The sequence below is a fragment of the Dinoponera quadriceps genome, unplaced genomic scaffold (genome assembly GCF_001313825.1).
Source record: "Dinoponera quadriceps isolate SergipeBrazil2010 unplaced genomic scaffold, ASM131382v1 scaffold4444, whole genome shotgun sequence".
Lineage (NCBI taxonomy): Eukaryota > Metazoa > Arthropoda > Insecta > Hymenoptera > Formicidae > Dinoponera > Dinoponera quadriceps.
In genome coordinates, this window is record NW_014558991.1 from 1,714,531 (window position 1) to 1,731,556 (window position 17,026).

General features: G+C 42.5%; 1 protein-coding gene across 1 annotated transcript in view; it reads right to left on the bottom strand.

Moving 5' to 3' along the window:
* Positions 1-10,649, bottom strand: part of LOC106750083 (guanine nucleotide-binding protein G(o) subunit alpha) — a 32,645-nt gene extending 21,996 nt beyond the window's left edge. The window contains exons 1-2 of the mRNA XM_014630165.1: positions 9,897-10,649; positions 4,620-5,321 (exon numbers count right to left, since the gene is read on the bottom strand). Coding sequence (XP_014485651.1) covers positions 4,620-4,737 — 118 coding nt within the window. The 5' untranslated portion in view covers positions 4,738-5,321; positions 9,897-10,649. The remainder of the gene's footprint in view (positions 1-4,619; positions 5,322-9,896) is intronic.
* Positions 10,650-17,026: the final 6,377 nt, after the last annotated feature.

Sequence of the window (17,026 nt, forward strand, 5' to 3'; positions counted from 1 at the left end):
TTCGTTCGCAACGCCGTCGGGGCCACCGTTTAATCGGATGAAAATACTCGGAAGCAATTTGCGCGCGCGTACACGCACGCACGTTCCACCGGCGAATGACGTCACCGGTTACATCAATAAACAGGACCCACATTTCGTCGGAAAATCGTATCTTCGCCGGTGCTCCGCGATGGAGAGGCGGATCCGAGATTTTTTGAACGCGGCGCGAGGAAAACGGCATCGAAAGATAAAGAGCTTGCGGAGAATCCGCGCTGAACGCTCTCGAGGAGATTGAACAAGGACATTCTTGAGAGAACTAAACGACCGTTAAGTACAATTTTAATTATTCTATGTTATTTGTTATAGCGGCCTAGAAAAAATAAATTAAATTGAAAAGCCCAATCGATGGTTCTGGAACACCAGGTATGCCCTGATGTCCCGCGAGACGGAGAACGCGGCCGGAGAAGCGAGAAAGTAAATTGAAAACGTGCGAAGTAATTAGCGCGCCGGCAGATAAGCGAAGACAATGTACGCCGGTGCAGCGTTTTATGCCGCCCACGCGCTGATTTTGTTTTAATTTTAGCGCGGAGCGAACGAATGAAGAATTTTTCATTAATACCCTGATCGGGGTAGAGGCGCGATTAATCCGCGGGACGTGGACGAAAATTTGATGACGGAGGACAATTTTCTTCGAAATGGAGACGCAACGCAATATCGTACATTTGTATTCGAAGAATAAGCGAAGAGATATTCAAAAACTAATTCAAGTAGTACAAGTCAACAACAGGCCAGATAGTCAAAACATCTTCTTGAACAAATAATAATATAAATCAAAAAGTGGAAGATTTTTCTGGAACAAGTAGTATAACTCAACGATAAAATAGAATCGTATTAACCCTTTGCGCTCGAGAGGCACCACTGGATATGATGCGACAACTCGAGCCTCTCAGGCACCACTCGGATCGAGGCGGCAAATCGAGCGATAACGGTGTTTATTTAGATTTGGCCTAACGAATATCGCTTCATGAGTCTACTCCTAGCCCTTTGTGTGTAATCTTACGAGGTAATGGCTACAAAGATGTCTTATCATTTTAAGTTAACTGTAAAAAACTCATGAAATAAGCGGGAGCAGCTAACTCCTCTCGAGTTGCTGGTTCGCTCGAGCGAAAAAGGCGCAAAGGGTTAATAAAATATTACTATATTGTTACTACTATTTACGCAATTATTATCTCACCAAGGGTGCTCACCAAATATGATTCATCGGAATGTATAATCGAATGTTAATAAACGGACTCTGCGCGGCTCCTTTAGCTCTTACGATTTTCTACGGCGTTTCCCACCCACATACACACACGGAAATTCGTTATGAAGATACGGTGATTCCGTCGTATTTCGCGTGAATTAATTAATAATTTTATTTATTTTATTTTATTGTAAGCAAAAAGCAAGACATCCGTACGAGGAGATTACTATAACTGCCTTATCCGAATAATACAAATATATACAAGAGAACAAAACGATATGAAGTACACGTGGCCTGGATTTCTTAAAAAGTTACACCCATGAATTATCTTCGCGCATGCCCCGCGTGCTCAAGAAGAAATCTCACAAAGGACTCACTCTCCATGTCAACCGGAAATCTCGTGGTTTCTTATCCCCTGCACCGTGCGAGAAGTCACCGCCCGACAACACGTGGCAGCAACATGCGTGCCTTGATAACGCACATGTCCCTGACATTCGACAAATATTTCAAAAATAAGGGCCAAGAGCGTGCTCCGGATTTATCTTTCCAACTCTCTGTCTGCGGCAATCGCCGCCACGTCACCCAGTCTGAGCGGGAATATTTTTAGCGCGTGAGGTCACGTAGCCGACAGAGGAAAAAAATTTTAATCGCAGTAATTATTACATCTTTTTATAGTTTTGAAAGCTCGAGAAAACTGTTTTTCCCATTTTTCCGCGAATTTCTTTTGTTTCTTCTCTAAGAACAAGAAAAATCATTTTAAAAAGTACTCGGTCAAAACCTGCTACGTTTATTTTTTTTTTTTTTTTGTAAAGAATATGAGAAATTGAAAAATGCACTGAAAAATTTTTCGTTTATCAAATAATTCGAGGTTGGATAAATTAACATAAATTAGAAATTAAAATTAATTATGTATAAATCTAACTTATTCTTCTTCTAAACTATATATATATAATTTTATATATTATATATATTAATTTTAATTTCTAATTTATGTTAATTTATGCAACCTTGAATTATTTGAAAAATTTTTCAGTGGATTTTGTCAGTTTCTTATATATATATATATATATATATATATATAGTTTTGCATAATTAAATTTTAACTTTAATAAATTAATTTAATTTTAACTCAACTGTTAATTAGTTAATTTTTATTTAGATTATTTATAACTTAACTAAATTAATTATATAGGCCATTAACATTTAAATTAACTTCAAAAAAGTTAATTTATTCCATCCTACAAATAATATTCCAAAACAAAATTCGTCGTTTCCCCAAACGTGACGAATTTCTTTACACGTGCGTTTCTCTGCTGTTTTAAAATCTAAAAATTTGCAAAGGATCACACGAGACGTTAGAACCTTTGTTCATTTCAAAGTACAATCACGGAGAGAGAGAGAGAGAGAGAGAAAGAGAGGAGGGAGAAAGACGTTATCTGTCTTGTTACCGGTTACGTCACAAAGCGCTGACGTCGTTCATTAAACATTGACGTCAAATGATATCTGATCTCGACGCCGGCAATTATGCGCTTTCGAGCGTTCCGTTGATTGAAAGAACTGACGGCGGATGAGCGATCGGGCATTACCCTTCCGCGCAAGGAGGAACACGCTTGTTGCGCCGTTCTTCCGGTTTTACGTAGCGTCCAATTTCCTGCATGCCCGTCAATTTAAAAAGCCGGCTCCATCCATGAGCGTTCGCGAGCGGCTCACGCTGCCTCGTCGACCGTATAAGTCGTCTTTTTAACCCGGCTTATGTAGAACAAAATAGAAACGGCGCTCGAAAATTATTATCCCGCGGATGCAGGCAGGATTAGAACGCGATAAGAGACGTATGTAACGAGATCGCGTTCTGACGCGTTAATGTCCTTGAGAACAACGCGCGAGTATCGGACACGTTTTTTCTGCGTCGGATTATATTACGTACGGAAAACGCGATACGGTAGGATGAATTTTGCGCTGTCACGTGTTCGAAATATTCCCGACGTAATGATAATATTGTTGATAATTTCGCGGAGTTGAAAGCCACCGACGCACAAATCTACATTTTATTACTTAGACTCGACATAGGGCCGAAAAGGATGAAAGAAAGCGTCATACGATATACGCCGACATCGCTCTCGTTATTACACACACGCGGCAGAATTTCACGGAGATGTTCACGCAAAACGGAAAACCTCGATAATGATTGATTCGACGTGCATTCAGAATGTTAGGCAGATCAATAAAGGTTGAAAGCAGACAGCGCGCAACTCTCCTCGCCAATCATAGATCCGCCATAGCTCATGAAATATCTAATGCAAGAGAGAGAGAGAGAGAGAGAGAGAGAGAAGCGGCGGTGTAGATACGACGACGACGTCGCGACGTCGATATAATCGCGCGGTAGATCGCACGAAGTTGCATCGAACTATCCCGGGAGATTATTTTCCGCGACAATATTTACACACTTCCGCGGAAAACTTTCCCCCGTTCACGACGAACTTTGCCGCGTCGCCGATTAAACTCCTAAGCTAAGTGTTCGCGCGAATCTCGATCGCGATCAGCATCATTTTTCATCGTGTCTCCGCTAATCTCCGTTCGTCACTGCGATTTTGTGACCCGGTGTGATATTTAATTTCAAGCGGAAAACGCAACAATACCGAGCGATATCGCGAGCCGATCGAGACAATGAAGCTTCAAAAATAACCGAATTGCTCATTTGGCGCGAGTCTGTTAAATTTTGTAATTCGACAGCTTACTTTTTGTAATTCGATTTGCATCTTCAGCCGCAAGAAGTGACATGCCTTTATTTAAATTATCCCTCAGTTGCATCTTTGATGTTGGTATCCGTCGCGCCGGAATACGCCAAGGGCGAGTAGAACGGCTAATTACCCGTTGATCTTTCCCGCCGCCCATTTTCGCGTCTACAGCGTAGTACCATTATTTTTATAGCGACTCAATTTTAATCTAACAATATCGTCTTATTTTTCCCCAAGACACGTGTACTTTACTGACAGCTGGCGTTGCGCTGCGCAGATTATCGCATACTACTAGCGAAATTTCGTTAACATCAAAGAATAATAAATTTATCCACTAAAATTGTTGTACTGAGCAAAATATATGTCAATGTGTCAATAAGCTTGATTATTATTCATTAAGATTTCGAATTTTGACTGTTTTTCGGTCGCTAACAAAAATATCACAAGCCCAGGCAGAATAAATGTTTAAAGAATGCCTTAAAGACGTCTAAAAACGTTTCATTTTTTTTTAGATATCTTTCAGACGTCTTTAAGAGGATACAAGAAATTTGTTTTCGTCCAGGTCGATCGAGCGATTCGAAAGCACCCATCGACACGTGTTCGCGCACTCACCCCCGCCGGGGGGAATATGAAATGAACATATCGACAAAGTCGCGACTCACCAAGCAGCAGGAGCTTTATGTCCTTGGCCGCCTGGATTCCATCCTCCTTGAGGTTTTTCTCAATCTGCTTGCTGCGAGCCAGAGCGGCCCGCTCTTCCGCGGACATAGCGCACCCCATCTTGCTACACGTTGCCTTCACAAACGCCACCCCCACGCTCTTCTTCTCTCACCTGCTGAACAGCGCGGCTGGCAGGGAGCGGCCCCGTCGCCCGCACGAAGATGAAATCTCCCGCACTCTTTCCTCCTCCTCTGCGCCTCCTCCTTAACCCCGTCCTCCACCTCGTTCGTGGCCGTCGTCGCCACCACAGCCGACAGCAACACTACTACTACCACAACAGCTAGCACCACCACCACTACCACCGTAAACACTTTCGCCGCTACCACTGACACAGCAACCACCCGCGCCTTCACCGTTTCCACCACTTCTTTCTCCTCCTCGTCGTTCCGCACCACCTCCACCACTATCACTATCGCAACCTCCTCTTCCTCTTCCTCCTCCTCCTCCACCTCCGCCTTCCTCCTCTTCGTCCTCGTTTTCTTCTTCTTCGTTTTCGTCGTCTTCGTCGTCTTCGTCACCGATGCTTCCGCACCGTCGCCGGCAACCGCTACCGGCTGCCCTAACTACCTGGGTGACCGCAGCCACCCGCACGCAACCCCGACGACCGCCACACTTGCGCCGATTTAGTCGCGCGTCCGCTGCACCTGCAAGAGAAACAAGATGAGTTGAGTCAATGAAGCGATAGATCTTGTAATTCTTAAGGCTCTTGTTAAAGGCAAAAACTTAAGGTATGAAACATTGTCTTAAACCGATAAGTTAGCCATTTTGCTAAAGCTCGAACTTTGACATGCGACAGTTTAATTATTGCTTTCAGAGTAATTCGACCACGAAGTTCAAGTAATCGATGTCGCTCGACATTTTAAAGAATACACCTAGACGACGTAGAAACAATTGATCCGTTATGCAAGATGAATCCTTAATTATTAGCACTTCGCATATCTTCGAAACTGTGGGAGTTGGGGAAAAATTTCTGCTACAAAAGCTTTAGCTTGTGCTGCAAAAGTTTCAAGCTAAATAAAAATGGTCATCACGTGGTGGTAACGATTTTTTTATAGGTAGAGTCACGGTAGGTGGGGTTTCCTCTAACATCCCTAGTTTCCGAGATATTCAATACGCTGATAATTAATGATCGATACACTCTGTATCTGATATCTCTCGTTGATAACCATAGAAATGAAAAATCAATATAATTACGAGATATAAACGACAGATATAAAACGAGATATAATTCAATAATAAACAAGATGTAAATTAGCTTTAATTAATTTTTCAATTATAATTACTTTAAATTACTTTGTAACGTTGAAAATACGCTCTTTCTTTCTAAACAGCCGCCGATTCCAATTTTATATTAGACTACGCATTCATTTTCATATTCTCCCTCTCTCTCTCTCAATTTATCCATACTTATCCCAATATAGAAACGTAAGTCCTCGAAATGACAGTTGATTCTACGTTGCTATTGTACGTCCGTTTCACTCGCATCGTCGCTTTATAAAGATTCTGTCCTAAGAAATAGCCGCGTACACGGGCTGCTCGTCGTTATTGTTGTCGCGGATGCGTTAAGATAATCGATTATGTCTAATAGAGTCGGGATTAGATCGCCGATACCGACGTTATTTAACCAATCCTCGCTTCATCGAGCGTATACATCAGCGAGTGTAAAGAGGAGATGGACGACACTCGTTTTCGCTCTCTTCCAGCGAGTATACGACCTCGACTTGGCAGATTGCCCGCGTTTGATACACCGAAAGGTTCTCGACCAATCGCCCTGATAACGTCGTTCGTCGCGTCTCGTTATTATTCCTCTACTCGCCAAAAGAGAGAGAGAGAGAGAGAGAGAGAGTACTGGATAATAGTTTTATTAGGCTGCGGTGCATCGTAACCGCTCGATGCAATTTAAGAGCCCGTTACTGAGCACGATCTAATGTCATTAATCGCAGATGAGCTGTTCAGAGCTCCACAATGATAGGGAGAAGCCGCCGAATTGGTAAAACGAGTTGCATGATTCACGTAATGTATATGACGGATGAATATTATAACCTTTTTCTTTTTGTATGAAATTTTTTTTCAATTTTGACATGTTTTCTAATAATGCAAGAAGACTGTCAGTAGAATTCATCTTGCTAAGAAGCATAAAATTGTGAGCAGTAGACAGTAATTAATAATACATAGTACTTCAATTCAAAAACATAAATAACATGTATCAGAAACGAGTGGATGATCAATTAAGACAGAACGTTTATATATTCCTCTCGATTACAAAATTCTACGGTAATTTTTATTATAAAATTCTTTCCGTGTATCTCCATGTAAACGTAAATATATTTCATTCATGTACCCACGTGGTTTCACTTCTCAATAGTCGTTGATCTCTGATACTGTTTCTTGACTTCCAAACACAAAGGAAAAATGGTAAATATATTTGTTCAATCTGAACGAACTGGACAGAAAATATGGAAGTACAATTTGGCAGGTAAAATTTTGTATCGTATAAACGGGTAGCGGGAAGCTGCTCGTTTCGGTTAGACGCAATAGTAGAATAGGTTTACGTTTAGTCAGCCTAGCCGACGCATTTCGCAGAAAGAGCGACGCACGTCGGAAAGAGAGTGTTACGATGAAACAGGAATCAAATTGCGAGTCTCTTGATGAGCTATTTGAGAAAACGCAATCCAACCTACCCCGAGTCACCGAGAATAAACCCAACTTAACCGGTATTCCATGAGAAAAGAGAATAATGCTGAAACAGATTCTCTCAATTCTGTTGCAACGAAATTTCGGCGGCGGCAACCTGACACGATTCGACGGAGAAAATCAAATTTTTACAATATTAACATACAGTATTTAAGCCCAGAAATCTTATGAAACGTCAGTCCTGAAATAACATCGACAAGTCGAAGTCGCAAGTGCAACATCGTCTGGGTGAAATTAATTAATCTCTCGTTGACCCCGGCAGGCGGATAATTAGATAAAACGAATGCTAAGAATAATTTTTGCGAAAATAGTAATGTCAGCGTGAGGGGCAATAATCAACCTCAATGAATGATTTTAAACCAATTAATAGATCAACGGTCGTTTCCTTTCTCGTTAATGCACTAGATTATTTTCCGTGTAGCATTTTAAATTTCGATTCTTCTGTTCAGTAAGTATTTTCTAAAATTGAAATTTTCATACTCTTAATTTTATGAATTTAATATTTGTCACAATTGTTTTAACACATACAAATAAATGTCTATACGAAGAAAATATTGCATACAGTCGATTATATTTTTACTTGTAGTAAATATTTGCCAAGGAGTATCGGAACAAACATTTTACATGGATCAAATAAATATGAATAAATATGGAAAGGTAATACTTTTTTTCAGTGTATGGATACCTCCTCGTAATAAAAATAATTGCGAAACATTTCGATTTCACCGAATCGAAATCGTATTTCGTAGGGTACCCGTGCTCCATCGGTATCCACGTCTCCTCGAATTCTACATGGCCCGCGTGCTCGCCTGCCATCGATCCCGGAACACCCCAGGATACCGTCGCGAATCGAACGCGTCGAAATTGTTCCGGTTTCGACGGGTAAATTTTTAACCGGCGGGAACCCGGTGTTCCGTCCCCCCATGGTTTATTCGTTTGTTGGATTGCACGTACATCTCCTCGCAAGCACGGCATTACGTGGAAACACACCGTACGATCAATAAAATGCAACGACCTGATATAATGGAAGCGATACGCGTCGCGCGCTTCATAAAATACCATCGTCGGCATAGCAAGGCTAAAATACGGCGGGAGACGCGACAAAACGAGCGCGAGTCTCGCCGAGACTCTTCGATTTATCGACCTCTTCGCGGCTGGATCTACGGCCTCGTTTCTATCTCGCGCTCTTTATTAACACGGAGGAACTAGCCGCGATTCGTAACAAAGTGGAGCTCGTAGCTTCAGCCAGACCAGCGATTCTCGATTGTTACACCGGCATGATAATTAATTCTGCTCTTCATACCTCCATTTTCTCAGTTCTTTTAATTTCTTTCTTTCTCTTCTTCCACCTCTTCAAGTGTGTATCTATTTTAAACGCAGATGATGCAACAGACCTATTGTTTCGTCAGACCGACGACATTAAATGCACTTCGATATAACGATCGACGATGGGGAAATTACGTCACGTTTTAAAGATAAAGGAATGCGACGCACGGATTCTACCATTAGCGTGATTTCGAATTAATTATCGTTTGCGCTTTAATTACAATAATGATTTTGATCGACTGTGCTGAGTTGGTTGAGCACGCGGTGAGGAAAATATATTTCGCGAGAGAACGAGTTTCTGGGCTATCGAGGCACGCAAATTTTTCTTTTTGCGCATCGCGGAGATTGAAATATCCCTCTTTATAATTTCCACGAAAACACGTTAGCCCACGTGTACGCCGTAATTTTACCATGCATTGTGAACGATGTTATCGCTCAGCTCGCGATACATTCTGCGCAACGCGAGACGGCGTATCAAGTCGTAAAGTGAAATCATTAGAATGTTGTTTACCTCTTCGTTTCCCGAGCTCGCATCCATAATTCGCGACAAAGTCACATTGACGAGGAAACGTTTGAAGAATCGAAATCGCACACGTTCGTACTTACATCGGTGCGTCTTCAAACGTTTCCACCATTATACTGAGTGCACGCATAAAAAGTAACAAATTCTCTCTTTCGAATTCCATCGCGAATTGCCCTAAGTGGACTTGCAAAAATACGAGAGTTTGCGTTGAAAAAGAATCGCGATCGCCATTCTATGTCCACTGCTGTTTCAGCGCAATTCGACAAATGACAAAAAAGAGAGGAAAGGAGAGAGAAATAATCGAACAACATGTAATAGTGCCGCACACAGTACTCGCGATCCACCAACTGCCATCTTCTCCTTCAGCGAAGTACTCGTCGTGGGACGACGAGTACTCTTCGCACTTTTGGAACAGCACCTCTCCCGCGGTGGTCCTTAATTTTTGCCACCCCCGTGAAACAGAATCATAGCAGTTAATGGGTGAATCGAGCGTCGGCGTACACCAGTCGCGCGTACTCCGAGAAAACCCCCGCCCACACACACACACTCTCTCTCTCTCCCTTCCACCTCTTTCGCCCCCGCAACCAAGGTAACTCTCGACGATGTCACCGCGGAGGGCACAAGCGAATGCTCTCCCTGGCGATCCGTCGATACGAAATCGAACGTGTCTACGCACCTCCTTCGCTGTCGTATCCTGGCTAACGACGGGATCCTCTCACTCTGCGTCTCTTTGATCCCTTTTCCTCCTCCCTCTTCTCTCTCTCTCTCCTTGTTCTCTTCTTCTCCTTGCTCACACTCTCCTCTCTCTCTCCCTATCTTTCCCCGTTCTTCCGGGAGTAGTTTTTCACTCGGTTCAGGCTATTTGATCGATATTCCGGGAGAAGGTTTCCGGCAGGAGAACGCTCGGTCCGCCCGAGACCGGGAGGAGGCGTTAGGCGAGGCTCGACGTGCGCGCGAGAGAGAGAGACACTCTCCCTGTAGCGGCGGACACCACACACACGAGCGAGCGTGCGTGCGACAGATACGGTTCGTTATCGCGTCTCTCGCGGTCGCTCTCCCTCCGATGACGGCTCACCGTCTGTTTCTTTCTCCCTCTCTTAATCTTTCGTTCGTCCGGCGAAGAAAAGGCTCCGGAGCAACTTCAGCGCGCCGGCTACTCGCAACGTTCACGAACGCAACGACAGGGGAGTGGGGTGCAGGCGACGAGATGGATCCCGAGAGACGGATAACCGACCCTACGCGTCGGCCGGGGATACGAAAAGTTTACACGACGCGACGTCTCTTTGTCGCCCTTCGTTACACGCGCGCAACGGAAGAAGGCCGTCTCTCCGAGCCCGACAGTTACGACTCCGGGGGCTCGCGCGTTGCTCCGAATCTCGGGGATTCTCGCGGCCGACAGCTGCTCCGCGAAAGTCGCACTCTTGACAGCGGCGAGCTGGAGACGCGTACTGGCGGCGGATCGGCCGACAACCACAGCGCCCTCTCGCCCCGCCCGACGCCGCCGCGCGCGCGTCCCGTCGCGTCGCAACGTTACGCCGCCGTCACCACCGTCGCCGGCGGCGCGCAAAGGACGTCAATCGATCCCGGGACCGGCCGGCCAATGTTCGTCTCGCGCGCCGACCCGGATTGTTGCGCGCGCGAACACCAATATCCCGAGAGCGCCCGCCTGGCGCCATCTGCCGTTGTCGTCCTGCATTACTCGGCCCATTGCGGACCGAGTTGTGAGCGGCTGTTTTTTATCCTTGTGGCACAGGTCGAAACTCAACAATACAATGACCCGTATATAACGATGTTAGCGCGCTAACAAGTCCCGAAGAGAAATTTTGCTATAAACATGCGTGATCATCGGTCTTTTTCCTAACAGAGCACCGTTATCACCGAGTTTACAATACGCGAACGATACTGAGAATACTCATATCTCTTGACTTGTGTAGCGCACTAATATCGCTGTATGTATGTTCGGAATACAAGCCAATGCCTAAAGAACGTATTAATAGTCGTTACTTGAAACTTATCCTACGTGAGATCACGTAACTTTTCCTCAGGGCGGATATGTGAAAAGTGAAAATTCCAAATGTTTTCAAACTAGAAAAAATTTATATTTTTCACCAGTTTATACTGAAAGGAGATTCATAATCTATCTTCTACGAAGTCATGAATCTTCTCTAACGTAAACTCATGAAAAGTATACATTTTTTCGAATTCGAAAACAATGGAATTTTTACTTTTCATGTTTTCGCTCCAGGGAAAAAAGTTACACGATCGATATCCAGATATGAATTTAGAGTTGGAGTTGAGTTTTTCATTTGAATCACATTTGAAAGCGCGACTTAACTGAAAAATTCACATCTAACTCTACATTTGCATCTGAATATCTCATCCAAGGAAAGTTTCAAGTAATAACTATTATAAGTAATAACTATAAGAAACGGAAACAGCTCTAAAGCGTCTCAATGTTAAATGACAAATTCGACTTTATGTGAAAATGGGATGAGAAATAGTAACATGAAAGATATGATCGATGTAAAAATAAATCGTTAGCTCGGCTAGGGTCGCTTCGCCAAATATTCCAGATGATGAGAGTGTCGCCGTTGCAGAGAGACATATTAATACTGCGAGATACAGATGTGCGCTCTTCAGCAAAACGCTTAGAAAATGTGGTCCTCGTGGCACGTAATTTTATTGCTTATAACTCGACAATATATTTATATATATATATATATTACAAAATTTCGATTATAAATCATATATAAAGAAATTGTTTAGACTTACCTTAAGACTGTAACTCGCGCCACGAAGACGACCGATCTTCACGAGTCTTACGCTACGACATTTACGATTCGGCAAAATTACATTCTACAATCACGCCGCAAGCAAGTCGAGATACATCCGGGAAACTATCGAAACAGAAATTCTCGATCGATCCTAGTCGGACAGAGATTCTGACGCGCGCACAAGGACTCACGCAGCTCGCACAAGTAAGGGAATACAGCTTGTATTTATTTGTCGAGTAACGACTTTATAACGTAATCGCTGGTATTAAGTAGTATCGTATAATTGCGGATTAAAAATGCTTATACACAATTAAAATCGTACGACACCACAGACAGTATACGATTTTCTCACAATCGGAATCCTCACCTAGTAACGTCGATTCGTCTCGCCTTAATTGTGCATCGTTAAAAACGGAGGCTGAAAGCCGATCGGGAGGCTGATCGTAAATCTTCTCCTTCGCCGTAAGCTTGTGCAAAAGCGGAGATCTGTCCAGCTTGAAAGCATTCGATGGCATTTCCACTTGTCACGAGTTTACCCCGGTAGCACAATTCATTGGGCCAATATTGGCCACAAATTGGATCTCAATATTGACTCACGCTTGTAAAAGGATTCACGATCGCGACCCTACAAATCTCGACAATCTCTCTCGAATCGAGCGGCTGAACGTCGCAATTGCTCAATCCGCAATTTCTAATAGCTAGACGAGAAAAACGTGGATTTGGCAACTGCGACTACGAGCCAAGTCGACGGCTCGTTGGAGAATTGTGGATTAGACGCGCGCGGCATCCAACCGCTCAATCGCCGATGTTACAAGTGCGAAAACGGCTTTAACACGTTGACTGCTACAGTGACGTTAGGGAACTCATCAATGTGTTATTTTAATTGCGATAATCAATTATATTCATTATTCAGCGAAATTAATGCACGATAAAAATGTATTCCTACGCGAGTTAACTCGCACTTGGCGTTTAGAATAGAGAATTTTTTTCGTACGGCAGCCACAAAATAACTCGTGTTTGGCGGTCAAAGTGTCAAATATTGAGTATATTTGTCCTAATTATATAAATATTATCCTATCTTTGTATGTCACAACGTACGTTAAAATTCAGGAATCGTAACATCGGCGTTCGCAAAGATCCGTCGAGATCGCATCGACCTTTCGGTCCCCCGAGTTAAAAGCGCCGTGCCGTTATCCATCGAGTTTACACGCGTGTGCTTGACTTATTTACATTGTTACTTGGTATGTTACACTTGAGTTTCTCGTGTACGTGAAATGTCGAAAGCGTTTGCCATAGTAATCGGAATCGAAAGCTCATAAGTGTAGCCGTATTTACACCGTCGTGCTTCGAAAAGCTCTCCGCGCGCGGCTCTCGCCGAGCCGGAACCTCGTTGAGCTTCGCTAAGAAAAACCGGACTGAAGCTCGTATTAATGGTTGTCACTTGAAACTTGCCTCATACGAGATACTTGTATTTCAATTCAGAGTTGAATCTCTCTCTCTCTCTCTCTGCAAAATTTTCAGTTGTACCATATGATATATGATGTTATATTTGTAATCGTTATTTAAACGGAAAAACTAACATCTAATTAATATATAAATTAATAACACAGGTTAACACCAAAATTTTTGTCAAGTAATTCTAATTAGAATACATGTTCCTTATAGATTTTCGGTCACAAAATCTTTACAATCCTGTGTAATTATTATCTGAAATTCATCTCAAGTGAGATACTCAATTTGAATTTAGAGTTAGACGCCAGTCTTTCAATTGAATTACGATCACCAATATAATATCACGTGTATCTTGACGATTTTAAATTGAAGAACTCGAATCCGACTCTAAATTCAAATCTGAGCGTCTCACGGGAGACAAGTTTCAGGCAATGAGCATTAATACGGACTCAAATTGAAATCCAAGTATCTCGCTTGAGACAAGTTTCAAGCAACGATTTGCTAATCCGGGCCTAAGATACTCGGTGCTTCTGATCGATCGATTGAAAAAAAGAAAAAAGAAAGAAACAGCGTACAGCCTCGATATATATATATATATATATATATATATCGTCGTCATACTGCATTTCGGGACGTCGTACGTTGCTCTTGCTTGTCATTTATGCCACCACAGTGTATCCTCCTTCTTTTATTATTATTATTACAAAGTATTGCTAAAAACATGTGTCATAACAATATGAACTTTCGATTTGGTTCTATTGCGACATACAGAGTGTTTCGTCGGGCCCGATGTGTGTGTGTGCCTGTTATTCCACAATTCTTAATGACAACGTCGCTGCCGCTTAAACGTCCCGTCGCACAGCTATCGTGTGATATGTTATAACCGCGCGACGACAAGGCGCAACGACAACGTCATTATCGCCAGAAGGTTAACGGAGCAACAACACACAGACACTTTTGCGCACTCCTCGAATCACCCTGCAGGACATGCTCCTCTACGCGGAAACTTATAGCGACGACATAGGTAAGTAGTTTAGTGTTCTCTACTAAGACGTACATGTCACGATTTCGTTACACACACGACGCCACAGCTCATTTATATAACTACATCGTACACACGTATAAAAATAACGTTTCTATCGTAAAATATGTTTCAACATACTCAGAGTTTAGAAATAACTAATTCGATGGCCGTCGCCACGTTTTGTGTTTGCCCGTCGTCTTCCTAAAACTGGATCTCGAGACGCGACTCTCGGGTACGTAAACTATAATTATCGTCATATCAAAAAGCATAAAGTATAGATATATTATATGTATATATATATATATATATATATATATATATATATATATATATATATATATTGTGTGCACACACCACACGCACGCCCGCACGTGCGTCACCTACGCGCAGTGATACCGCGAGATATGTTGAAATATGCATACACCACACGGTGCATACCGTGAGACTCGTTTTATATAACACGAAACAAAACGTACCTACTACTCGTGCTCGCACAATTTGCGAAAATTAATCGAACCATTTCCAACCCGCACGCGAGCAAAAACCAAAAAAGTTTCTCGCAATTCCTCGAATAATTCAAACTCTAAACAGAAAAAAAATTTTCTCTAAAGTATGTATGTTTTTCTATATAATTATATCATCTAATTATATAGAAAATTTTTTTCCCGGGTAATTCTCTCAGTTTCGCAGGAAACGAATTTATTCGCGTACGTATGATACATCTTTCCGACATCTTTTGCAGCATCGCAAAATTATAGAATTATAAAATCTTACAAAACTAATAAAACAGTAATACGTTCTTTCTTTCTCGGTTAATTAGAAAATTGGTCTCTCGGATACGGGCTAATTAGAACGGTGTAGACGATTCGCCGCGATGCAGGAGCGAGACACTGGTGGCAAGTGATAGCCGGAGAGAAAATATGTGCGCGCGTGCGTGTGCGTTCGCGTTAAAGTGCGAGTAATCCCTCAAAGTTACGTAAAAGCGAAGAAGTGTTTGCTGCTTTCCTATTTTACATCACCTGCGCTGCTGCTCTCCTTTCTCCTTTTCCTCGATCTCTTTTAATCTTTACGCTAGCTACATTTTTTTTGTGCACGAGTTGCTTGTGAAAGAGAATCTTGGCTCCGGGTGTATGTGTGTGTGTGTGTGTGTGTGTGTGAACATTTACTACTTCTCCGACGACAATCACGACGGTGATGGTGCGTGCTCTACGCGCGTCGTATGTATCGCGTCCTCACGAGTCTCGTTACAAACGGAGGAAGAATGCGCGCTCTCTTCTGCTTCGTCGCGAACGTATACACGACACCGACATACAGAATGCGACACCCAACGACCTCCTCAGAGCTAGACTGGTGTAGGTAGGATCTTCCAGGAGTAACGAAAGCGACATAAAAACACGCGCACACGGAGTGATCCTTGCCTGTGACTTTCACCACAAATTCCATTTAAATTTATCGACGATTAACTCAGACGACAGAGTTGTCGCAATATAGAAAATAAAACATGGTTTATTGTTCCAAAAGAGTAAGAGAAATTCTCTTGTTTACCCGTTATAACTTATTTAAAGCTGCTATTAGTCAAGTAATAACTCTTCCATATTTTGCTAAACACACACACACACACACACACAGAGTACAGAATTTTGTGTTAAATTTAACACATATCCCAAACGGTCCACTCAAATTCTTGTATTAATTTAATTTAATACATGTTAAGTTAAATTAACACAAAGTGAATATATTGAAGAATAATACATACTATGTCAAAAATTAATATAAAATTAATATGACGCTAATCGATACTGAAGTATAAAATGTGTTATTTTAACGCTTGCACACATTGAATATTGACACAAGACAAAATGTTGAGGTAACAAACACAATATGTTAAACACATAGGTATGTTAAAAATTTAGTGTGAAAACAGAGAACGATTTTAACATAAATACAAAATTTCTTTTACTGTGCAGAATAATTAATTCTTTGCTTGGTGTTGAACGACAAATTACATAGCTAGAAATCGCGCGGTTAGCAATTCTGTCGGTTAATCATCGATGAATCAAGTCTGAGTTCGACGAAAGTCACTCCTGACCGAATGTCCCTGTCTTGAAAGTAAAGAGTGATGCCACGAAAGCGTGAAAACTACAAAATGACGTCGTATGAGATATCGTAGGCTCAATGCATCTTTTACCCTTTTAGACGATCACTGCTCGATGCTGAAAGCACGAACACGCGCGATCGATGATCACTCCGTGACGCACGCTCGACGCGGGCGCCGATTCAGCAAGAACAAAAAATGAATTTACGTCGGATAGGCACATTACATAATGTATCTTTATTACCTAAAATATGCACTTCGAAAGACTTAGCAGGCAGGTATGGGGCAAAACGAGACACACATTCGGGAGCCAACGCGAACGAAGGTCACAAGGACGCAAGAACAAACGTCGACGTTGCTGTTACTCGAGTGAGCGCGCGCGTCTCTCGCTAAACGTCATCGTACGCCGTAATGTCGTCGATCGAGCCGAACTGGTCCGATACAAGAATGTGAGCGGGGGG